This window comes from Rhinolophus hipposideros (genome assembly GCF_964194185.1).
Source record: "Rhinolophus hipposideros genome assembly, chromosome: 17".
Classification (NCBI taxonomy): Eukaryota; Metazoa; Chordata; class Mammalia; order Chiroptera; family Rhinolophidae; genus Rhinolophus; species Rhinolophus hipposideros.
The window spans coordinates 37,772,468-37,795,334 of NC_138063.1; the positions used below are offsets into that span (position 1 = coordinate 37,772,468).

Sequence of the window (22,867 nt, forward strand, 5' to 3'; positions counted from 1 at the left end):
GAAATTAGAGATAGCGAGGCTCCACACCCACCCCACAGCGTCCTACACTTGCTACTCCTACTTCCTTTCTCTGGGAAATGGGAAGCCGTTCTTTACACTTCCTTCACCTGCACTCCTTCCAGTCTGGTCAGTTTCCTAATGTTGCTTCAAATAATTTCCAGAATGTGCGTTCTAAGTGCCCGCCTTATTGAAAATTCCTGTCTCCTATGTGGCAATGTCTAGACTCTTTATATGGGCACAAGGCCTCCTGGAGTGACTCCCAACCCTGCCTGCCTCTGCCTCTCATCTGAATCTGGTGTCCTGAGTGTCCTTTGCATGGTGGAATGCACAATTCTTCCCATCCCTGGCTTAGCCACCTGTCAATATCCCCATCATCCTCCCAGACCCATCTCAGGCATCACTTCCTCTGTGTAATTTGTCCCCCAAAGAAATGTTTTCAAAAAAATTAAGTGCTCTTGTCTCTGTTCCACAAACACCCTATGAATCCTTTCCTATGGCAATTGTCACTTTTTTTTCCATAAACTTCTTATTTTTATCAACCCATTTAAACTTTGGCATCCTCAAGGAGCTATAAAGTTTATCTATTTCATCCTTATTTATACAATGGCAAAAACAGCATATTTTAATAGTTCAATAGTGTGTGAGTGAATGAATGATCAAAGTCATTGAGTTACATAGTTTCTATCAGGTACACAATAGCAGATACAGTCTTACAGAAATACCACCCTTGACAAGAGCATAAAGCTAGTGTGAATAGTTGCCTGAATAAGGGGCAGTACAGGAATGATATTGCCCTTCAGTTAAATTCAAAACATATGTTTGTGCAAGAAACTATTCTAGATATTAGTGGAGGTTATGTAGACTTACAAAACTACACTCTGACCTTCAGTAAACTTAAAATATAGAGAGAGTCACCTGAACAACTAAATATAACAACTAACTAGAGTAAAACAAAATGTGCTAAATAGAAGACTGCACTCTCACCCTGGGTCAGACTTGTCTTTATACCCCATACTCTCATTTCTGCTCTCCCAGCCTCTGATACACGAAGCTGGAGCCTTTGCCTCTATGGTAATAGATTATATAATAGTGTAATTATTTGTTTAATATATTTTTCCCTGCAAGAATATCAGCTCCGTGTGGACAAAAACCACATGTGTTGAATCCACCATGCCTTCCTTGGCATCTAGCACAATGTCTGTTTGTAGCAGATGCTCCACGACTTTGGGTGGGAGGAAGAGAGGAAGAACAATTCATATCAATATTGAAGATCAGAGACTTCATAGGGGAGGTATAATGATACAGAGACCTTAAAAACAAAGAAGAATGAGACTTTCAGATTTACTGCAGTTAGTGAACATTCCACAAATTTTTTTTTCATTCGATTTATTGGAATACTCATTTCTTTCATCTACAGTTACATATCTTTCCACTAGCATTACCACAATAGCCACTCTTTAAAGGCGTCTGTGGAAAACTATAGCTTTCTGCCATAGTGTACAATTTAGCTGTGGCTAAAAGAGTTTCTGCAGTGAGAAAATCAAATAACAATGTAAGCTAGACTAGAATTACTTTCCTTACAGGCGGTATGGACTAAGTGCTAAAGTTATTTCGTAGAGAGTGGCATTCCTTGCTGAAGACCGGGGTGGTTTTCATTTTCTATCAGCCTAGGATATTTGCAAAGTCCCAAGAAAGGGGGAGAACATTGATGGGGAATGCTGAGAGCCTGATGGAAGCAAGTAGAGGACAGAGAACATGTCAGGACAGGAGCAGAACATAAAATGACAAGAGGCTCTAGGGTGACAGGCTGCCAAGGCCAGCTAAAGAATTGAGACTTTAGTTTATATATATAGTTGAGCCAGTTCCAAATTTTAAGTGATAAAAAATAAAATGTTTTAGGAAGACTAATTTGGTAATAAATTTCAGGGAGACTAATTAGGAGGATACTTAAGAATATCCAATTAAGAAATAAATAAAAAGATTTTTTAAAAGACATTATGAGATGCAAATTAACCAGTTTACTTTCTGATTGTGAAAGCATCTCTTTGATTTCATGAGGGGGTGACTGGAATGTAATAGAACCTTTTCAGAAATAGCAAAGAGTACGGGCGGAGCCACTTTTAGAAAGAACAAGATAAATTTGGCTTAACCTATATTTGCTTTAGGGACAATCAGAATGAAGTACTCTGAAGGAAAGGAGATGTAAGAGTTTACTTTTTTTATTATTGTTGCTGTTCTTGATATCATGATGATGATGATGATGATGATGATGGAAATTCATAAATATAAGCCTGAAAAGAAAACACTATTAAGCTTGATTTTAGTTGTCCAAACCCCTCGTTCATGGAAAGCCGTCTCCGCAATTAGAAGGGAGTGGAGTTGGGCTGTGGGTGGGGAGAGATGTCACCATATCCTAATACTGGTTTTTATAAGGTGAATGATGGTGAGATAAGGGTCTCTGGGAGAAGGTCTAATGGACATCCAAAAAACAAAACAAAACAAAAAAATGCTTCATTGGGTGTTGTTACTTAGAATTAACACTTTGCCCATTTAGTCCAAGCTGAGGAACCTGACTTGTGCTAAATAAACTAACAGGAGATTGAAGTCTAATTTCTGAGCAATGAACCTTTTCCTCATGCAGTTATTTTTCTAGCCCAGCTAGTCATTAGAAAGTGGCTTGGGGAACATGGATCTCCAGCAAAAGGGAATGGATAAACATGAAGAGTATTTCACATGGTCCATGTGAAGGCTGATGGGGCATCCCTGCCTACGACAGAGTATTGGTCTCTGCTGACTGAAATATTCATGCCCAGCATATTGAGTGTGTTTCTCTCCTAGATGGTACCAGATGAACTGTTGATTTTTTACCTTCCTTTGCTGTACTCTCGTTCAGTGGTCCCCAAATGCCATTACTGCCTGGGAAGCGCCTGGGGAGCTTGTTTAGAGTCAGGAGCCCCTCCCCAGAGAGTCTGCTTCCGGGTGCCTGCAGTGAGGCTTGGGAGTCCACATTGCTGGCAAGCCTCCAGGGCTTCCGAGGCAGCATTGAATGACTTTGAACCAATCTGATTTGGCCAGCAGGTAAGGCTCCACGCCTGACACCCATACTTTAGCACAAGCACCTCTTCGTGTGCCTAGTTTATTTATTTTCTCTTCTGCCAAGGGTTTGTTTGAATACAGATAATTTCAGCACCTTAACAAGAATTGGTGAAGTATTTATCTGTTAACCTTGACCTTTTGATTAACACTGTTTTTCTTCAACAAGGTCATGAAACAATTGTGTGGAAGCCCATCATTACATTATAATCGTACATGGTCATTCAACAGTTACTTACTGATCATTTTCTATGTGCCAGGCACTAAGTACCAGAGATCTGGTGCTAAGTACCAGAGATCAAGCAGAAAACAAGAAATATAAAACCTCTACAGGCACATTCTAATGCAAGAGAGGTGGAATGGGGTGGGAAAAGACAACGTAGAAAGAAATAAAATTGTTTCACATTGTGATAAGTGCAATGAGGAAAATAAGCAGGGTTTTGTGGGAGAAAAATCTCAGAGGGAAATATAATTTAGACAAAAGAGATAAGAACCAGCTCCTTATAGAAGTGACTTTCTAAGAGCTAAAGGAAACAGAGCAAGCGTGGCTGGCTGCTGAGAGCTTAGATAATATAGTAAAAAGTGGTCACAGAATTGCAAAACTGGAGCAATGAGCTGGAAAGTTTGACGATGGTGGTCAGAGAGATGGTGGGGGTGGTGGAGGCCCTGGCAAGGGCAAGGTCTGTGTGAAATAGAGAACACTTCTATTCAAGGTGAGGTGGTCAAGCTACCGAGAATTCATTGGATGTCAGAGTCACTACACATACTGACAAGAGTAGGAATGGAAGAAGCAAAATCTGAGCATAAAGTGACAAGATCAAGGGTAAAAGCAGATGACAGCGTGAGGAGGGGTTGAGAAAGGTTCAGCAGGACACATGTCCTTCACAGAAGCAGGAGGTTTTGCCAGGAGAAACGTCCTGGAAGCAGCAGTGGAGTACAAGGAAAGAGCCTCCTCTCTGCCCGCTAAGGGACAAGTGTTTCAAATAAGTGAAGTTTCGTCTACTTGAGAAATTGCAAGGGAAGCAGAGTCTTGGGGACCAGCCAGGTTTCATTTAGAGAAAGTCACGGGAAACAAACACTCCAGAAATCCCTGGAGATTATAGGGGAATTTGATGACCACAAGCAGAAGGTCCAGAGGGCACAGTGAAAGGCTGATTTTGTTTTTGTTTTTGTTAGTGGGGCAGGAAGAGAACTAATTAGGGGTATGGGAGGGGCACACAAAGTATAGTCTGGATAATAATGAACACTGGGGAACCATGAAATTCACTAGGTCACTAGGATAAAATACTACTACTATTAAAACAATAAGATTAGCAATTATATTTATACTTATAGTAGTTGAAGAAATAACAGCAGAAATAGAGTGGCAGTTTTATTTCCAGCCTAGGCTGAATACTTCCCATGCGGTCTACCAATAACCCCATGAGCTTTCAAATTTCAAGTCAAATTTTATATTATGTGTGAAAACTTTATCAGAGTAAAGAGGGATTCACAGTGTTGAAGTCATCCCGGCAATCTCTGAGAAGACAGCAGATAAATGGTTTTAGAGTTGAAGATTACGGCAGCTGTTTTTTATGGAGTTACACAAGTTGGTGTATGGTGATCAGGGGTTATTCACATGATCTTCTTGCACTAGAAGGAAGCAGGGTACCCTCCCTTAAAGCTTAGCTATTGAAAGGACCATGATGCCTGGAGGTGGCTGCCATCCACCGCATTTCATTCCTCTGCTCTTTTGCTCAATTTGCTGGAAAATTCTTCATCATCTTTGAATACCTAATTCCATTCATTCTTTCATTTGTTCACTGAACAAATATTCTAGAGCAATTGCTATAGGTTATAGACCATTTTGGACACTTGGGGATACAATGGTAAATGTATCTATATATCTATATCTGTATCTATATATCTATATACACATGTCTTCTAGGAACTTTTCCCCACTTTAGACTGGTGGTCTCATGCATTACTCCCCCAGCACATCATTTCTTCATTAATTTTTCCAAGAACATACTGACGACCCTATATGTATGTGTATCTTCAGTCCAGTCTTCTCCTCAATCATATTTTTCAAGTTTCAGTGAGATCATGTTACTTCTCTGCTCAGAGCCCTCCAAAGGCTCCCAAGTCTAGCAAGAGTAGAAGGCCAAGTCGTCGCAATTTTAGTCCCTGAAAATTGGGGACTAATTGGCCACCTTGTAAATCCCTTCTTCCATGTCTTCCTTTATCCAGTCACCGTGAGAGTTGTAGGAAGGATGTAGTCAGAGGAAGAGTAGATGGTAGATGGGCAGACTCAACCTGCTGACATGAGAACTAAATGCTAATTCTACTTTTGATACAACTTTATATAGCAGGGACATCAGGTAGACTTTTTGGAATTCCCTAGCCATTCTGCACTTGGGAAAGACAGAAGGTCTCACACGTGAATTAAATTATATGATAGTATGACTATAGTTCTTAAATTATTGTGATAAATGAATTTATAAAAATAAAACATTTTCCGGGAAGAAATATTTTTTGTAAGTACCTGGAACACAGAAGTGGTCATCAGGGTTTTATAATTATCCTTGCCACAATTTTAAGTTGTAATTTATGACTCTGAGCATTACAGAATGCCCCCAAAAACAATAACAGAAACTGCCATCCAAACACAACTACATTGTATCTATATTCAGATGGACTAACTAAATCAGTGCTAGAAAGTAACACACTGCTAATAGCTCAACAATCACTGACCTACAGAATAATTGAGCTATATTCTATTATGCTACAGGCAGAGCTCAGATGAAAATTTCAGAGCCCTTTCATTTCCATCTTGTGGATACTTTTTTTCTTTCCTTCATTTCTCTCTTTCTTTCTTTCTTGTCTGCATTTTGTAAGGTTATATGACTGACAACAATAGTTGCCAAGGTAATACAAAGACAATAACAAACTTACTAAGAACATAGATTCAAATCAACTAATAGTTTTATCCCAATAATTTTCAGATAATTTAGCATAAGAAAAATCTATTAGTGTAATGCAGCACATTAATATTAAATGAATAATAACATACAAGTAACCCAAATATAGATCATATATAATGTGAAACATTGGTCCAAAATGATGCATGGATGCCATTTTTCATTGTTATGTTTTCTGTAAAGAAGCTTACTATAAAGTATATATTTGGCATGCTTTGGTAAGTTGTTCTGGCAGCTTATATGAAATGTGCTCTCCTCGATAGTGTTTTAAAACAACTATGTTAAGTTCCTTTATTATACCCACATTAAGTTCCTATTAATATACCCACATTTGTGAGTGTGCTTTCAACATTTCTCCTTCTCTATTTTAACAGAACCCCAAGTACCACATCCCTGAGGATCCCAAGAAAAAAAAGGAAAATCTTCTATTTAATTCTGAGAGGTCTACTGGGGTCTTAATGGAGACTAGCCACTCACAAAGAAAGGGTCAAGCTTTGGGCAAGACCACAGAGTCACCCACCTTTAAGTTGATTGAAAAACGTCAAAGAACTAAGACCCTTTTCAAGAAGTTCAGAGAAATGAATTGGCCATTGGCCATTCACCCTTTAAACAAAAGTTTAGTCAAAGACAACAAATGGAGGAGAACTGATGAAACCCAAGAGAAGCGCAGGTCTTTCCTTCAGGAATTTTGCAAGAAATATGGTGGCGTAAGTCATCCTCAATCACAGCTTTTTCATATGGTATCCAGAATCTATGTAGAAGATAAACACAAAATCTTATATTGTGAAGTACCAAAGGCTGGCTGTTCCAACTGGAAAAGAATTCTGATGGTATTAAATGGATTGGCTCCCTCTGCGTACAATATCTCCCATGATGCTGTTCATTATGGGAAGCATTTGAAAAAACTAGATAGCTTTGACTTAAAAGGGATATATACTCGTTTGAATACCTACACCAAAGCTGTGTTTGTTCGTGATCCCATGGAAAGATTAGTGTCAGCATTTAGGGACAAATTTGAACACCCCAATAGTTATTACCATCCAGTATTTGGGAAGGCAATTATAAAGAAATATCGGCCAAATGCCTGTGAAGAAGCATTAAATAATGGATCTGGAGTCAAATTCAAAGAGTTTGTCCACTATTTGCTGGATTCTCACCGTCCAGTAGGAATGGACATTCACTGGGAAAAGGTCAGCAAACTCTGCTATCCATGTTTGATCAACTATGACTTTGTCGGAAAATTTGAGACTTTGGAAGAAGATGCCAATTACTTTTTAGAGATGATTGGTGCTCCAAAAGAGCTGAAATTTCCAAACTTTAAGGATAGGCACTCGTCTGATGAAAGAACCAACGCTGAAGTCGTGAGACAGTATTTAAAGGATCTGACTAGAACTGAGAGACAATTAATCTATGACTTTTATTACTTGGACTATTTGATGTTTAATTATACAACTCCATTTTTGTAGTTTGCATTCATTTTCTAAAACCCTGCATCTATGTCATCATGATGACCTCAAATGAGCTAGCTATAATTTTCCTGTAATTCTCTGTATGAGAGAAATTTAAGTGCAGTTGTCTTGATTTAATGAAGACTTCTTCCAAATAGTATGACACCAATTGGCACAAAGTTATAGGAAAATTACCTAACAGAGACATATAAACAATTTGAGTTGCTCTAAAATGTTTGGAAAAGAGCTGCTTGTGCATTATGGATTATATTATAGAAGCAATAACCCAGGCAGCTGCTACATTAGCTACAGCAGCCCTTTGTAATGATAGGAAAAAGGGATCTAAAATAGCATTAGTGAATGTCTACATCCTGGAATTCGTTGTCTAAAGTGCATGGATATATTTTCAGCAGTCTGTGACATATTAATCAAACCTTGGATAGTTTTCTAACATCTTGGACCTCTTTCTATCAACTGTGACGATAAATCAATGTTGAAATGATATTTTGGACCTAGCCATTTTACTTTAGATGACAAGGCATTATGTGATTTACAATATGAGAAATTAACAGAAAAACCAGATGAGGCTATGGCTTTTTATATTCAACAGCCAATAAAAAATGCACAACATGCTAAGATCAAAGCAACCTTCCTCTTCCAGAAAAACGTAAGGGAATTGATTCTGTTTTCTTCTGAGCCTTCTCTGCAGAGACAAAATGAATACAACCACTAAAGGTCTTTGCTTCTGAAGCAAGCGGTTGAGAAATTTAAGCCTTATCAGATATAAATATGTTCCTAATTCTGGTTTAATTGGGCAGGGGGGAAGTTATGTGGGGGATGGGATAATCATCAAAACAAAAGTTGCCAATCTGAATATAGACCTCAAACAATAACAAAGTTTTATAAGAATATTATTTGAATCAAAGCATCATATACATAGCTTTATATGTTGAATGTACTCTAAGAATAGCTTCTGTTTTCAGTCTAATTATTTAGCTTGGGAATGACTTCTTTAAAACTAATATACCACTTCAAAAATAGGTTATGTTCTAGAGAATAAACATAACAAGAGCCCCTAGAAACGTTTTTAATAGACTTATGCATAAACAAATTAAGGTATTTTCTTTTTAAGTTTAAATATTCTGTACTAACAAAGTCAGATACCATTGCATTTAAATATTAAATCAAAGTCTTCGGAAAATAGGACCATGTGTCACCTCAGTGAAAAGTTGCAATGCATTTTTGAAGTTTTTTCCAAGGAACCCTAAAGTAGAAGACACATCAGGATGGGAAACTCATTTTAACAAGTCAACTGTTACCCCGAGTTAAGCAAGTCACATGTCATTCAAACTCTGTTTAAATGCATTTCTTGAACATACATGTTCCTTTCCCCAAACCATCATTTTATTCTCATTAGTAAATAATCAGTAATATCTCTAAAAGGAAAGTAAGTATTAATATTTGAATACTAATAGACCAAGACAGTTATAGTCATACTTATTCCATTTTGATTTTTTTTCACTTTGTGGCTGAGTATTCATGAATCACTTCACTCTACACATACCTGCCTTATCCCATCTGTGTCTCCCATTGAGTGGGTAGAGGCCACCGGTTGCCAGATCATAATATTAAACCTTCTAAATCAACCTTTTACCACTTTTCCACTCCATTTACTCTTGCCTCTAGACCATAGTCTTAAGGTGTACTTTCTGTCTTTAAGGAGTTGTACTCTAGAGTAATTTCAATTGTATAATTTAAATTTTCCTATGCCATGTACAGTGAATTCCTAGTAACTTAGAGATATTGAAATGACCTTTTTAGACAAAGACAGCACAGAAAATATACCAAGAAACCTGAAATTTTATTCCTAAACTATACAAAACTAGTTTTAGATGGGATCTGCTATGAAGGATAGAGACATTTTTCTCAGAGTTATTCCTAAACCACCTAAGGAGAAAACAAGCAAACAAAAACCTTTCTTTTCATAATTTTGGAAAGAAAAAAATGGAAGCAAGGGTCCTATCTCTCTTATTAACATTTCTCATGCACTTAAGAGGGTGGAATGTGTGTGTGTGTGAAACTATACATATAGTTATATATATACATATATACATACATATATATAAAACAATCACATACATGACTAATCATATATATATATGTATATATACGTATATATGATTATTTGGCATTGGTGGTAGAGAAGAGAGGTGAGAGAAAAAAATGACGCACATCGCTACCTATCAAAGCTGTTCTATACCTTTTACAATATATGCTCCTTTCCTGACCTTTTCCACCAAACGCGTGTAACCATAGGTCATGCTTCAGTCATTCTTTTCCTAAACAAACTCTCTGATGCCAGCTGATATCTTGTGTGGTTGTGAGTTCCAGAGGCCATGTAAGTTTTTATGAAGTAAGAACACATTTTTTATGTACCAATTTTTTCTTTTAAATGACTTATTTTCAAGTTTGGGCCAAAGAAGCCAGTCATCATCCTGAATTTTTTGTGATTTGAAATACCTATTCCATTTATCTCTCCTGAATTGTTCCACTTTGTAGACCAACTCACAATCACCTTTGTGATTTCTGCCTGTGTTCAAACCCCAGGTATTAGAGCCACTGCCCCTTTGGACAGTCAAAATCTCATGGATTTAGACTCCCAAAGGCAAGTGACCAAATCTAAACTTATCTTCCAGATGTCCCATGTTCCCGTTTTAACATTAGCAGGCTGTAGGTATAGTTATTAGTTCTCTAATTAAACCCTAAGGATCTTATTTGTTTTTTCAGGCAGCAGTAACACGCTGGGCAGGCCCCTTCACTCTGTTATTCCCCTGTCTGGAATTACTAGTAGAGTAACAAGTTGGCAATAAAATCCCAAACCACAGTTATTTAACCTGGTAAACTACCTATAGATGTGCATTATTGATGTGGCTGTGACCAGAAGGAGCCATAGATTTCAATGGAAATGTGTGTGCAGGGCACCCAACTTTCTGATTTTCTCACATGGGTTTGAAACTATTCATTCAGGCAATGGAAATATGAGGCCACTTGATAAATTCTCTAACTTCACGGTCTATAAAATATTATCTAGCAATTCAAAAACTACTTGGACCCCAATTATAATTAAAAAGAGGGGAAAAAGAGACTCTTACATTTTATTCATGAATAATTATTCTTCAAAAAGGTGTTATCTTCTAAAATATATAGTTCTTAGCTGAAGGGGATATATAAGCAGATGCAGAGAATTTTGAATTTTAGAATTGCCTCTGAAAAGATCACAGCCTGAATTAGGAGAACTTGGAATTAGTAGGCTGGGAATACAGCAAACATCTCCCTAAGGTGAGTTCTCATTTGGCTTCTTGGAGCATCTTAGCTGCTAGGCCTTCGTGGAATATGGCAAAGGAGAAATTTTGCCCATGGCTAACACCCCACCTGCTCTGATAGTTGAAGAATGGTTGGCCAAAGCCTTTAATAGTAGCTCAACTGCCTGATAACCTTAGACCATGGCTACCTCAGCTTAGTGTCACTTTTAAAGTCATACTTCCCAATCTCAATCTTAATCATTATGATATTCATAATATAGTCATAATGAAACATTTATTCAATACTTAAGTGCTTTAAATGCATTAATTTATTTAATTTCCATTTAGTCAACCTAAGTTAGGTGCTATTGTTAGCGTGCGCGCGCACACGCGCGCGCGCACACACACACACACACACACTATAGAATAAAGGAAGCTAAAGCAGAGTTTGGTTGAGTAACTTACGTAAAGAGACACTGCTGGTAAATAGATAAGGAGGCAGGATGAACCCAAGCAGCAAACACCACCACAAAGTCTCTTCTCAGAATATTATCAACTTACATATTTACTTTTGTTTTATCATTACATGTATTCATAACAGTTAAAGGCAAGAAATATATATTGGCATCTTGAAACTTCTTAAATAAAAATGTGGATATAAATGCATGTGCATGTGGAACTCAACCAGGTAGTTATCACAATTCAAATCAATTTATCCCTTTATTCCTGCTGAGTAAAACTGACAGATTCCAAGATTTTGTTAGAAACTAGGCTTCCCTCCCCCCATGTTTTTTAATCTGTTGATCATGAGACACAATGTTTTCAAAAAGAGGGGGGAAAGTCCCTGGAACAAATTTAGCCCAATGAAAATAAACTATCACTTTGACAAGAAAGTCCAGACAGCTATAGTTGTGGGCAAGGTCAAAGAAAATATAATCCAAGAAGTAGAGAGTCGGGCCAAATTTCCCCACATCGGCATTTGATGGCCACTGAAGATGGTCATGACTCAGCAAGTCAGTCAAAGTGAATGCTCCATACTACTGTTAGAAACTAAACAATTGTGCAGAGTCTCATTTTCCTGAGTTCTCATCCCCAGTACTAAATATAGTTGTTACATAACCCTAACATGATTCAGGAAGATTACAGAAAAGAATAGAGCAGCAGGTTGACTTAAACCAACTGAAAAACGCCACGAAAAAAAAGGTCAAGATAAGTAAGTGCTCAGCTGGAAGAGGGCTGATGTTTTCCAGGTCTGGGGGACACCCTACCTGAAGAAGACCAAGTCTGAGTTCTACAGAAGGATGTTGCCTCACATCATTTAGTTTGCAGAAGAATTGCCTAGTCACTCACATCTTAATTCTTCAGCAAGGTCATATCCTTCCAGACAAATTTTTTCAAATCCATGTAAGCAATCATTTTTTTTTCCCATCTCTAAGCCTCTGCTCAAGTCTTACACTATATTTGAAATACTCTCCTCTCTATGTATCTGGACATTCATTTTATGTTAACTCAAGAAAGAATCTCTTTAGATTATTCAATTTTGAAATTTCACATTTCATGAGCTCTCTGATCAATGGAAAAAGGCAAAATGATTTTCAGCTAATGTGACTCGCATCAGATTTTTCTCATACCAATAAATGAAGGCATTCCTTCCCTACTTTTTCTTTGCTTCATTAATTTGTTCATTTGTTAGATCCCTCCTCATATGAATTAAAAATCTCTGTTGTCCCTGGAATATATCTTAGTTCTTCTGAGAGGAAAGGAACTGTGTCCGTTAATTCACTTTGCACCATTTCTAGCAAAGCACTGAATGGAAAGCGTTACCTTAATAGATGTTTCTGATGCGGTTGTTGAAAGGTTCACCTACAGCTTCTCTTAGTGTATAATGCATATATTTCTGCTTCATGACTTTCAGGCATGTATAAGATCAGTGGATCTAAAGAGAAGGCACTAGTGCAGGGCAATTGAGGGAAGTGCTCTAAGCCACACGCCTTTTCAATGTTAATAGTCACATCTTAACCTAAAACATAGCTGTGGACACAGCAATTTTTTACATTTCTAAGATGACTTATTTGTGTATTAAGTTTGCGAAGGTAATGACTTTGGTCAATTACTGAGTGCCGTTACTGAGCAACTTACTAAGTAGCAGACACTGGCAAAATATTTTACATACATTCACTTAATGACATGAAGAGTATGTTTAATCCTGATCAAAAAAAATGAAAGTTAGGTATTATTCCACCCATCGTTTTATGAATGAGAAAACTGAGGGTCAGAGAGCCTTAATGGCAAGCCCCAGAGCCAGCTTCCTGCCAAAGTCCCCTCTGACTCCAAAGCCGAGACCACACAGCAGCAGTCTACAGGCCAGATCTGGCCACAGATACATTTGGTTTGACCTACAATGCATTTTATCTGATATTTGAATTAGTTGCCAACATTTTTAAATTGGGACTTTTTTCATCAATAATAAGGAATTTCTGTTACCCTGCATCTTACATGCCCACCTGACAATAGGTGGGCCGAATGAAGGTGGGCCCCGTTAGAGAAGCCAGAGACATCTCACTGAAGAACAGCATCTTCATGCCCTCACCTAGCCAACATCACTCATTGACCTTACCTGGCTGGCCCCTAAGTGTCCCACCTTTAAACTCCTGCTCTGAAGTGTGTGTTCTTTCATCCACCAAGATTCCCAAGGAAAAGCAATTCCTAAACATTTTCTTCTACCATATTTGTGTTGTGCAATCCATGAGGTCATCACATTCTCACTCAAAGTGCTGTTTGTCCTTTATTCTTATACCCAGTGGAATTGCCAAACAATATTTCATTGTTTGACGAAATTTATTCTGACCAATAACAAAGATGGGAGAAAATCCAGTACCTTTCTTTGGCACCCTTCTGTCTTAGCCACTGGACAACATTTCTCCCTATTCCCCTCTCCGGCAGAGAGGAGTCATTCTCCCAGGCCCCCACAACCTCAAAGTCTAGGGACAAAAGCTGGTTCCCATTGATGCATCCAGACTGCTGTTCCATAACCTGCCTTCAACACTCTGAAAATTGCATAGTTCCCCGTTTTCTTTAAGGACTTCCCTATCTAGCTCATAACACTCCTCTCCACCCCATTCTTGCTATTTTCCTGGGTGACTAGCATTCCTACTAACATGCCACTATCTTTGCTTCTTTGTGCTCTAACCTCCTCTTCTTCCCATTTCAACACTTGAGAAAAGTGTTGGAGAAAAACAGAAACTCAGCCATGGGAAGCGATAATCATGACTTATCCCCGAAGAGCAGAAAACCTGTGGCAAATTTTATAGGGCTTCATTTTATTCAGTCATTTCCTCAAAATGTCTCCAAAGTTTAGAAAAATGTTCTTCAGAAATATTATGAACTGAGATGTATTCTCAGAACGCTAGAGGAACCACCTATTTAAAATGATAATATTATTGGGATGACTGCTATTAACCTTAGGGAAACAATCAACCCTGATTTAGCTTAACAAGTCCTCAGAAAAGAGTGGAGCACTGAGATTTTTTTCTTTAATCCCCATTGATTATAACTCATAAGGAAACTTGCTGCCTTCATTCTGTTACTTTGTTGAAATATTAAAGATTCTCAGCTCATAGATGGGTCAGTGGATGTTGGTAACAAAGCCCTCTGGGATTCGGACCAGCACTAAAGCAGAAACTTGGCATCTGCGGGCTGCCAACCACAAGAACTAGAGCTGAAATGATGAAGTGAGTTATGGGGACAGACCTGGGCACTGCCCAAAGTGTTTGAAAGTTTTCAGGATGAAATGGCAAAATGAAAACTTTCCCCTTTTGAAACACAAAAGACTGAAGGCAATTTTGGCAACTCAACGTCACACTGAAAAAAATGAAGACCAATAAAAAAATAAAAAAACATTTTTCAAATTGACCTGAGATGATTGAAAATGGAAAATATTTTGCTATTTCAGTAATTAGTTTGAAAGCAACTGCCCCAAGAAATATTTTGCAATTTAACTTAAATGGTAAGAATGTACATTTTCTTGGACTCCATTAAAGGATTTGTGTCTACTTGCCTTTCTATTAAGTTGAATCATATGACATTGCCAACATTTGACCACCTCTGATGTACAAACACAGCCCTTTCATAGTGACCCACTAACAGTTCCACTGCTACCTACCCAGGTCTAGACACAATAGCATTGACTGGAACTATTCAAAATAGCCTCTGAAAAGATGTCCCACTCCTCATCACTCTTTCCTTTTTTCCTCCTTTTTTCTTTTTAAATTTTTAATTGTGGTAAAACAGAATTTACCATCCTAACCATTTTTAAGTGTCATTAAGTACATTCACGCTGTTATGCAGCCATCACCACCATCCATCTTCAGAACTCCTTTCATCTTGCAAAAACTGAAACTCGATACCCATTAAATAACTCCCTTTTCTCCTTCCACCAGTCCTGGAAATCACCATTCTAGTTTCTGTCTCTATGAATTTGGCTATTTTAGGTACCTCATGTAAATTGAATCATACAGTATTTGTCTTTTTGTAACTGGTTCATTTCCCTTAGCATGATGTCCTCAAGGTTCATCAATGTTGTAAATATGTCAGAACTGCTTTCTTTCTAATTCTGAATTATATTCCATTGTACACATAACTCCTCCCTTTAATCCATTCTACACACTTTGAAAATAAACTTCCTACAGCATCATTCTGCTCCCAGCTTCTTGTTGCCTGTCTTCAAGGCCCTCAACAATATAACCCTTGCCCAATATCACCAAATAACTGTGTCAAATCCATTATTATCCAGCCAAATTGAACTATCACATTCTTTGAAAACATTCTTGCTTTCCCCGCTATTTTGTTCCTATTATTTGCTCTGCCTGAAGTATCCATTTCTCTTCTATCTTAATAACCTTCTCTCATGCCTTCTCCAACATAATACCACCCCCCTAACCCCTATCCCTGCACCCCACTCCCTTGCTCTCCTCCTCTCCCATGACCATCCCTCAGCTCACTTCATCCACTCTGCCTGGGGAATCTCTTCTATTCTACTTGCTTTAACTCCACCCATAGGATAATGTTTCCCAAATCTCTTTCTCCAGCCCACACCTCTGTCCTGGACTTTGACTCAAATTTCCAACTTCCTGCTGGACCTCTTCACCTGGATGTCCCATTGGCACTTACAACTCAACATGACTAAAGTTAAACTCCTAAACCTGTTTTCCCCTTGTTCGATGGCATCACCATCCAATCTACTCTGTCTCCCGTGTTGGCAACTGAGGAGTCAAGCCAGACTTCTCCTTGTGCTGACTCCCCACAGCCATGGGGAAGCCCATTAATTTCACCACCTGCATTTTTCTCAAGTTTCTCCTCTCCTCCCATCCATTCCACTGCTACCCTAAGTCAAACCCTCACCTTCTCTTGCCTGCAGTGCTGCAACAATTTCTAACTATTCTCCCACTTTTATTCCTTTCAACACAATCCTCCACACCACTGCCCTTGTTATCACTCTAAAATATAGACTCAAGCCTGGCATTTCTCCACTGAAAGCTCTTTAATGGCTCCCATCATACAATTGTGTTTCCTAACACACACAATATCCTCCAGGGTGCCAATTCTTCACCAATCACATTTCCTGCCAATTCTTGCCTCTCTGCTTACTCTCCAACAACCTAGAATGGCCATGATCACCCGACATTGTGGGGTTTCCTGCCTCCAGGGCCTTTGCTCATGCTGTTCCCTCTACTGAAGCACCCAACTAACCTCCATTAACCTCTCCCACATCTCCTAATCCCTAAACTCAGCTCATGACATGGTTCAAATGAGAAGCCCTGCTCTGAGCACCCATGTGCTACTGGAAAACAGTATACTATGGTGGGTCTTGTATGCTGGGTCTTGTTGTCAGTGAAAACTGGGTTGGAATTTCAAATTTTCAACCTTTAAACTTTGGAACCTCTCCAATTTATGTAGCTTCTCTGAAGGCTGGTTTTCTTATCTTGAAAATAAGGATAGCAATACCTACCTTGTCAAGTTATTGTGGGAAACAAATGGGAAAATGTTTGTAAAGTGTTTAATAAGTGCTCAAAAATAATGATTGTCATTCTTCCATTAGAGCCTGTGTATATCTCTATGTTTGCACTTATAGAATTTTAATTATTTATGTGAGTGTCTGGCTCCCCCAGGAGATTCAGTTCCTTGTCTTGTTCATTTTTGTAACCCTAGAGAAGGCACTTGTTAAATATTTGTTGAAGAAATAAATGTAGGCACATATACCACACACCTACCCCAATGTTCACATTAGCACTGTGTTCTTCCCTTAGGCACATACTGACTTGTATTATAACAATATGGAAATGTGTCTTAGCTTTTCTGTCAGATTCTAAGTTACCCAAGAATAGAAACCATGTCTTGCTTAATAAACATACATCTAATTAAATTTTAGACATTCAAGTGTTGATTCTTTTTGATAAGATAATGGTTTAAAATGGGCTTTCTAACCATAACATAGGAACAAATAATAAAAGTCCGTTACCTCGTTCACCTTCTATTCATTAGCTCTACACACTGACCAGGCTGAACTTTTATCTCCTTAGATAAGTCACGCTTTTTGCCTATGTTGGAGCCTTTCTGAGGGCAACTCCCTGAACTTAGAACACGGTGGGCCAATCTAATACCTTGTCATTCTTCAGAAAATCCATTCCTGACCCCAAGATGAGTTTCAGTCATTCATTGCAATTTTTCCAAAGTTACAAATTTCCATTGGAAAAGGAGAAGTTTCCCTGTCCCAGAAGAGTCTCACGTTTCTTGCTCTCTCCTCAGCACCAAGCATGTAGCTGACACTCAGCAAACTCATGTTGAGCAACTGAATGAACAGAGCTCTGGATTTCAGTCTTCCTCTTTCATAAGACATTGACAAATGCTAAAAGGATTACATAGGGGTTACTGCATTATGACTGCATTCTTAAAGTCTGTGTTACAGGTAACAAAAGGCAAGAGTGTATTATGGATTTGTTCTGTAGCAGAAAAGACGGGGAAATTAACAGATGACCTTTATATTGACCAAAAGCACTAACTGATCTAATGTAACTTGGGAGTAATGTGATGATGGAATGTTTCCAAAAATTGAAATGGGCAGGAGAGAGGCTTGAGAAAACTGTCAGTTCACACCAATGTTCATGGGTTCATACAATTCCAAAGCTCCATCTTGCTGAATTTTTAACAAGCTGTATTCACGTCTGGTATGGAGTTCATAGAACAGATATCCTTCACGTTTCTCTAGACTTCCAGGTATTTCTTGACTGTTGTCATGCTTCTTCACCTGTATAATCTATCACGCCTCAGTACGCCCCTCCCCACAAATCTTATGAGGCTCCACATAGTAACACTTTGTACTCATGGCAATAGACAAATCCGCAACTCTCTACTAATGCAAGTGATCTAATGAAGTCGATACAATAGGCCTTTACTTTCTCATTTTCCATTCACCCACTAGCTAATGTAACTACTTATTATTGTTTAATCTGAGTGTTTCAGATCTCCCCCTATTCATGGTCATAAGTGGGCTTTCTTTAGATGACCTGGGTAAGACAGCCTTGAGAAGAACATGGGCCCAAATGGTCCCCCTGTCATCAGGATCCATCTACTATGCAGTGAAGAGAGGCAGCTGCAACAAGAGGCTGTTTTGACAGCAGCCGGGCACATTCTTAGAAATCACTGCTGTGCCTTTTCCTCATGCCACCATGCCTGTTATGCCTGTCTCTGGCCAACTGGCCCACAGATTCATTTCTCACCCTTCCTTGTTCTACATCAAAGGACACCTAGAGGCTGATTCATTTCCCAGGCGTATGATTCAGCTGGATCTGTCTGGATTCCACCAATGAAAGGCTCAGGAGACTAGAGGTAAAGGAAGGGAGGAGCTTATCCATTTTCCTTCTTTCTTTCTTGTGTCTGATGTCTAATAGCAGCTGCATGTTTGGCATGGCTCCAGATGTCCCACCAAGAAAACCCAGTACCAATGTATGTGCAACCTATAAGTGGAGAAAAGTTAATACCCCATTGGGTGAACTTTTGATCAATGGGAAATGTGGTCATCTAGATATATTATTCCCTCTTTCTCTTCTCAATAGAGAGTACCAAGACATTGTTTGTACATTTTTTTCAATGGTTCTGTAGCTAATGGCAACCAGGTAGATATCCCATCCTCACATTGGCCATCCTCCCTTCATTGACCCTCACTTCTGCTCACTGGAATTGTATTACCTGATAACAGAGTAGCATATAAGACCATGGCCTCAGATGCTGTTTCCTGGGGAATCTGGGTATATTCATTTCCTAGGGCTGCAGTAACAAAGTACTAGAAACTGGTTGGCTTAAAAGAATAGATTTATTCTCTCAGAGTTCAAAAGTCCAGAAGTCTAAAATCATGGCTGTGGGGTTGGTTCCTTCTGGAGACTCTGAGAGAGAATTGGTCCTATGTCTCTCTCGTAACTTCTGGTCGTTGCCAGCTTTCTTGGAGTTTCTTGGCGTGTAGCTTCATCTCTCCAATATCTGCCTCCATTGTCACATGGTGTTATCTCTCTGCCACAGAGATGTCTCTTCACATGGTCTTCTTATAAAGACAACAGTCATTGGATTTAGGGCCTACGAAAATCCAGTATGATCTCATTTTAACAACTACTCACATCTGCAAAGACCCTATTTCAAAACAAAGTCACCTTCCGAGGTTCCACATGGACATGAATTTTAGGTGTCACTATTCAACCCAGTAGAATGGATTACAACATTTCGAGCTAAGAGTGTGGTAATGGTAATCTCTGGCAAGAAGTGGCATCACAGTTACTAAGGCTTTTACCTGTGATTAGTTACTGATTAGATGAGGTCCAAGTGTAAGGTGAGTCATTGGAATATGTATTATCTGGACAATGATCATTATAAGTTGAGGAGTGGACTGGCTTCTTTTAACAGCATTTGAAACCTTGAAGAAAGAAAATTATAGGCTTAAGTTGCCTACTGCCACCTCAAGGCATAATTTCAAAGCCACAGACCTCATGACGGTTTTGCAATAGGCTCTCAACACCTAAAGCAGCAAGACAGATTGTGCTGAAAATCCGGCCCAGACTCAAACTGTAATGGTGGGAGAGCTGCAAACACAGCCTCAATAGTTCCTCTATGTCAAGATCAAGACCCTAAATGGGAAGAGAATGGGACACTTAGATCTAGGTGGAGTTCCTTTTGATGGAAGAATCTGAGATTCTTGATCACCCAGGTTAACAGAAGCAGCCCCAAACCCCTTGCCAGAGGTGAACAATCTCACCTGCCATGAAGACCACACGAAAACATACCTAAAGCAGGTATAAAACAATGCTCATTTTCCTCATGACCATCTATTACTATCCCTCATTATTTCCAAGCTGATAATCAGGGTCAGCACTGCCTAAGAGAGAAACTTCTGGAATAAAATAGTTTGCATGCCAAAAGCATTGCAAGACCTCACCAATATGTATCAGCAGGAATTGGGGAAACACATGTGACAGTGAGAAGCTCAGCACACTTTTCTGGGAAGGATTGTCAGCTGAAGATGTTGTGAAAGAAGTTGGCTCTATAATATCACCAGAGATGATGGGGTTTGGAATGATAGAAGCCAGGTATGCACTTGGCTTTGTAAGATAAAGTAGATGATTATCATAATGGGAAAGGAGGCTAGTGTGGTAATAAGGGGTTCGGTCTGCAGGGATCTATGGCAATGGTTAATAGATCACTTGTATCTAGAGGTGAAATAGCTGGCCAATTGTGTAATCAAAAAATTTTAGCACAAAAAAGAATTCAAGACACTGAAGGTAATTTAAGGGGTTTCTAGGATAACATCAAGTGTATCAACATTCGCATCATTGAGGTACCAAAAGGAGAAGAGAGAGAGCAAGGAATTGAAAAACTATTCGAAGAAATAATGACAGAAAACTTCCTTAACTTGGTAAAGGAAATAGACATGCAAGCTCAGGAAGTGCAGAAAGTCCCAAAAAAGATGAACCCAAAAAGGTCCACACCAAGAGACATCAATATTAAAATGCCAAAGGTTAAAGACAGAGACAGTCTTAAAAGCAGCAAAAGAAAAGAGGTAAGGTATATACAAGGGAGTCCCCATAAGACTGTCAGCTGATTTCTCAACACAGACATTGCAGGCCAGAAGGGATTGGCACAAAATATTCAAAGTAATGAAAGCAAGGACCTACAACCAAGACTACTCTACCCAGCAAAGCTATTATCCAAAGGACCGATAAGGAGCTTCCCAAACTAGAAAAAGCTAAAGGAGTTCATCACCACCAACCCAGTATTACAAGAAATGTTAGAGGGACTTCTTTAAGAAGAAGAAGAAAAAAAGAACAGACAAAAAAATGTTAATAATATAACACAAAAACTACATATCTATCAACAATTACTTTAAATGTAAATGGACTAAATGCTCCAATCATAAGATACAGGGTGACTAAATGGATGTAAAAAAGAAACAAGACACATATGCTGCCTACAAGAGACTCACTTCAAATCAAAAGACACACATAGACTGAAAGTAAAGGGATGGAAAAAGATATTTCATGAAAATGGAAAGAAAAGAAAAAAACTGGGGTAGCAACACTTGTACTAAACAAAATAGCCTTTAAAACAAAGATTATAACAGGAATATATGCAAATGGAATATTACTCAGCCATAAAAAAGAATGGAATTTTGCTATTTGCAACAACACGGATGGACCTAGAGGGTATTGTGCTGAGTGGAGTGAGTCAGACAGAAAAAAACAAATACCATATGATTTCACTTATATGTGGAATCTAAAGAACAAAATAAACAAAACAGAAATAAACTAATAGTTACAGAGAACATTTTGATGGCTGCCAGCTGGGAGGGAGGTTGTGGGGTGGGTGAAAAAAGGAAGAGATTAAGCAATACAAATTGGAAGTTACAAAATAGTCATGGGATGTAAAATATAACATAAAGAATATAGTCAATAATATTGTAATAACTATGCATGGTGTCAAATGTGTACTAGATTTATTGGGGTGATCACTTCATAAGTCTAATCACTGTGTGGTACACCTCAAACTAATACAATATTGTATGTCAATTGTAATTGAAAGATAAAACGATTATTTAAAAAAAACAGAAAGAAAAGCAAACAATTTTTTTGAGCATGAAGAGCAGATGGTAAAATCCTCTGCCTCAGTGGAAAATCGTAGATGTTCATGTAGTTTTATACCTCTGTTGATTCACAGAAAGAGCCCCTTGATTGGTGAGAAGATCATATCCCCTTGATGAGGGACCTTGAAAAACTACTGCAAAAATACACAGTAAATATTTCCCCAATATTTTCAAAGAACTTGTCACCATTTGTTGGGGTAACTGTGCACTGGGGAAATACCCAGTCTTTTCCAGGTCTGTAAGAGATAGGTTCTGAACTGACATTGATGCCTGGGGACCCAAAACACCATCATGATCCTTCAGTTAGACTGGAGGCATATGGAGACCTGGTAATAAATGAAATTCCAACCCATGTCTGTTTTTCAGTCAGTCCAATGTGTTCATAGACCTAATCTGTGTTTATTTCCTGTGTCTATGTTTGTAATTGGTATAGATATATTTAGAAACGGCATCATTCTCACATTGGTCTACTTAGCCATGGAACCAGGGCCATTCTGATAGGAAAAGACAAGTGGAATCCTCTGAAACTGATGCTAAATCGAAAGCAATACCGTATCCCAGGAGTAGTGTTAGATTAGTCCTCAAAGATTTAAAAGATGCAAGGGTCATGCTCTGTAATATATCCCTATTCAAGGGCTACTCTTATCCAAACCAAGGGGTAGCTGGCCAAATGCCGTGTCTTTGCTGCCACAAATCAACGCAGTCTCTGACATCTGCTTTGTGCATTTTGATCTAGTGAGAGCATTCTTCTTCTTCAGTAGAAAAGATCAAACACATGGCACCTTCACAGAGAAGAGACAGAATATTGCTCCAGAACTATGTTAATTCTGTTACCTTTTGTGTCAGTATCGTCCATAGGGACCTTGACTATCTTGACATTCTGCA

General features: G+C 38.6%; 1 protein-coding gene across 4 annotated transcripts in view; it reads left to right on the forward strand.

Moving 5' to 3' along the window:
• CHST9 (carbohydrate sulfotransferase 9) overlaps nt 1-17,180 on the forward strand; it is a 250,880-nt gene extending 233,700 nt beyond the window's left edge. For all 4 annotated transcript variants that reach the window (XM_081078312.1, XM_081078311.1, XM_081078313.1 and 1 more), the window contains one exon: nt 6,428-17,180. In XM_081078312.1, coding sequence (XP_080934438.1) covers nt 6,428-7,519 — 1,092 coding nt within the window. In that variant the 3' untranslated portion in view covers nt 7,520-17,180. The remainder of the gene's footprint in view (nt 1-6,427) is intronic.
• The last annotated feature ends 5,687 nt before the right edge of the window (nt 17,181-22,867 follow it).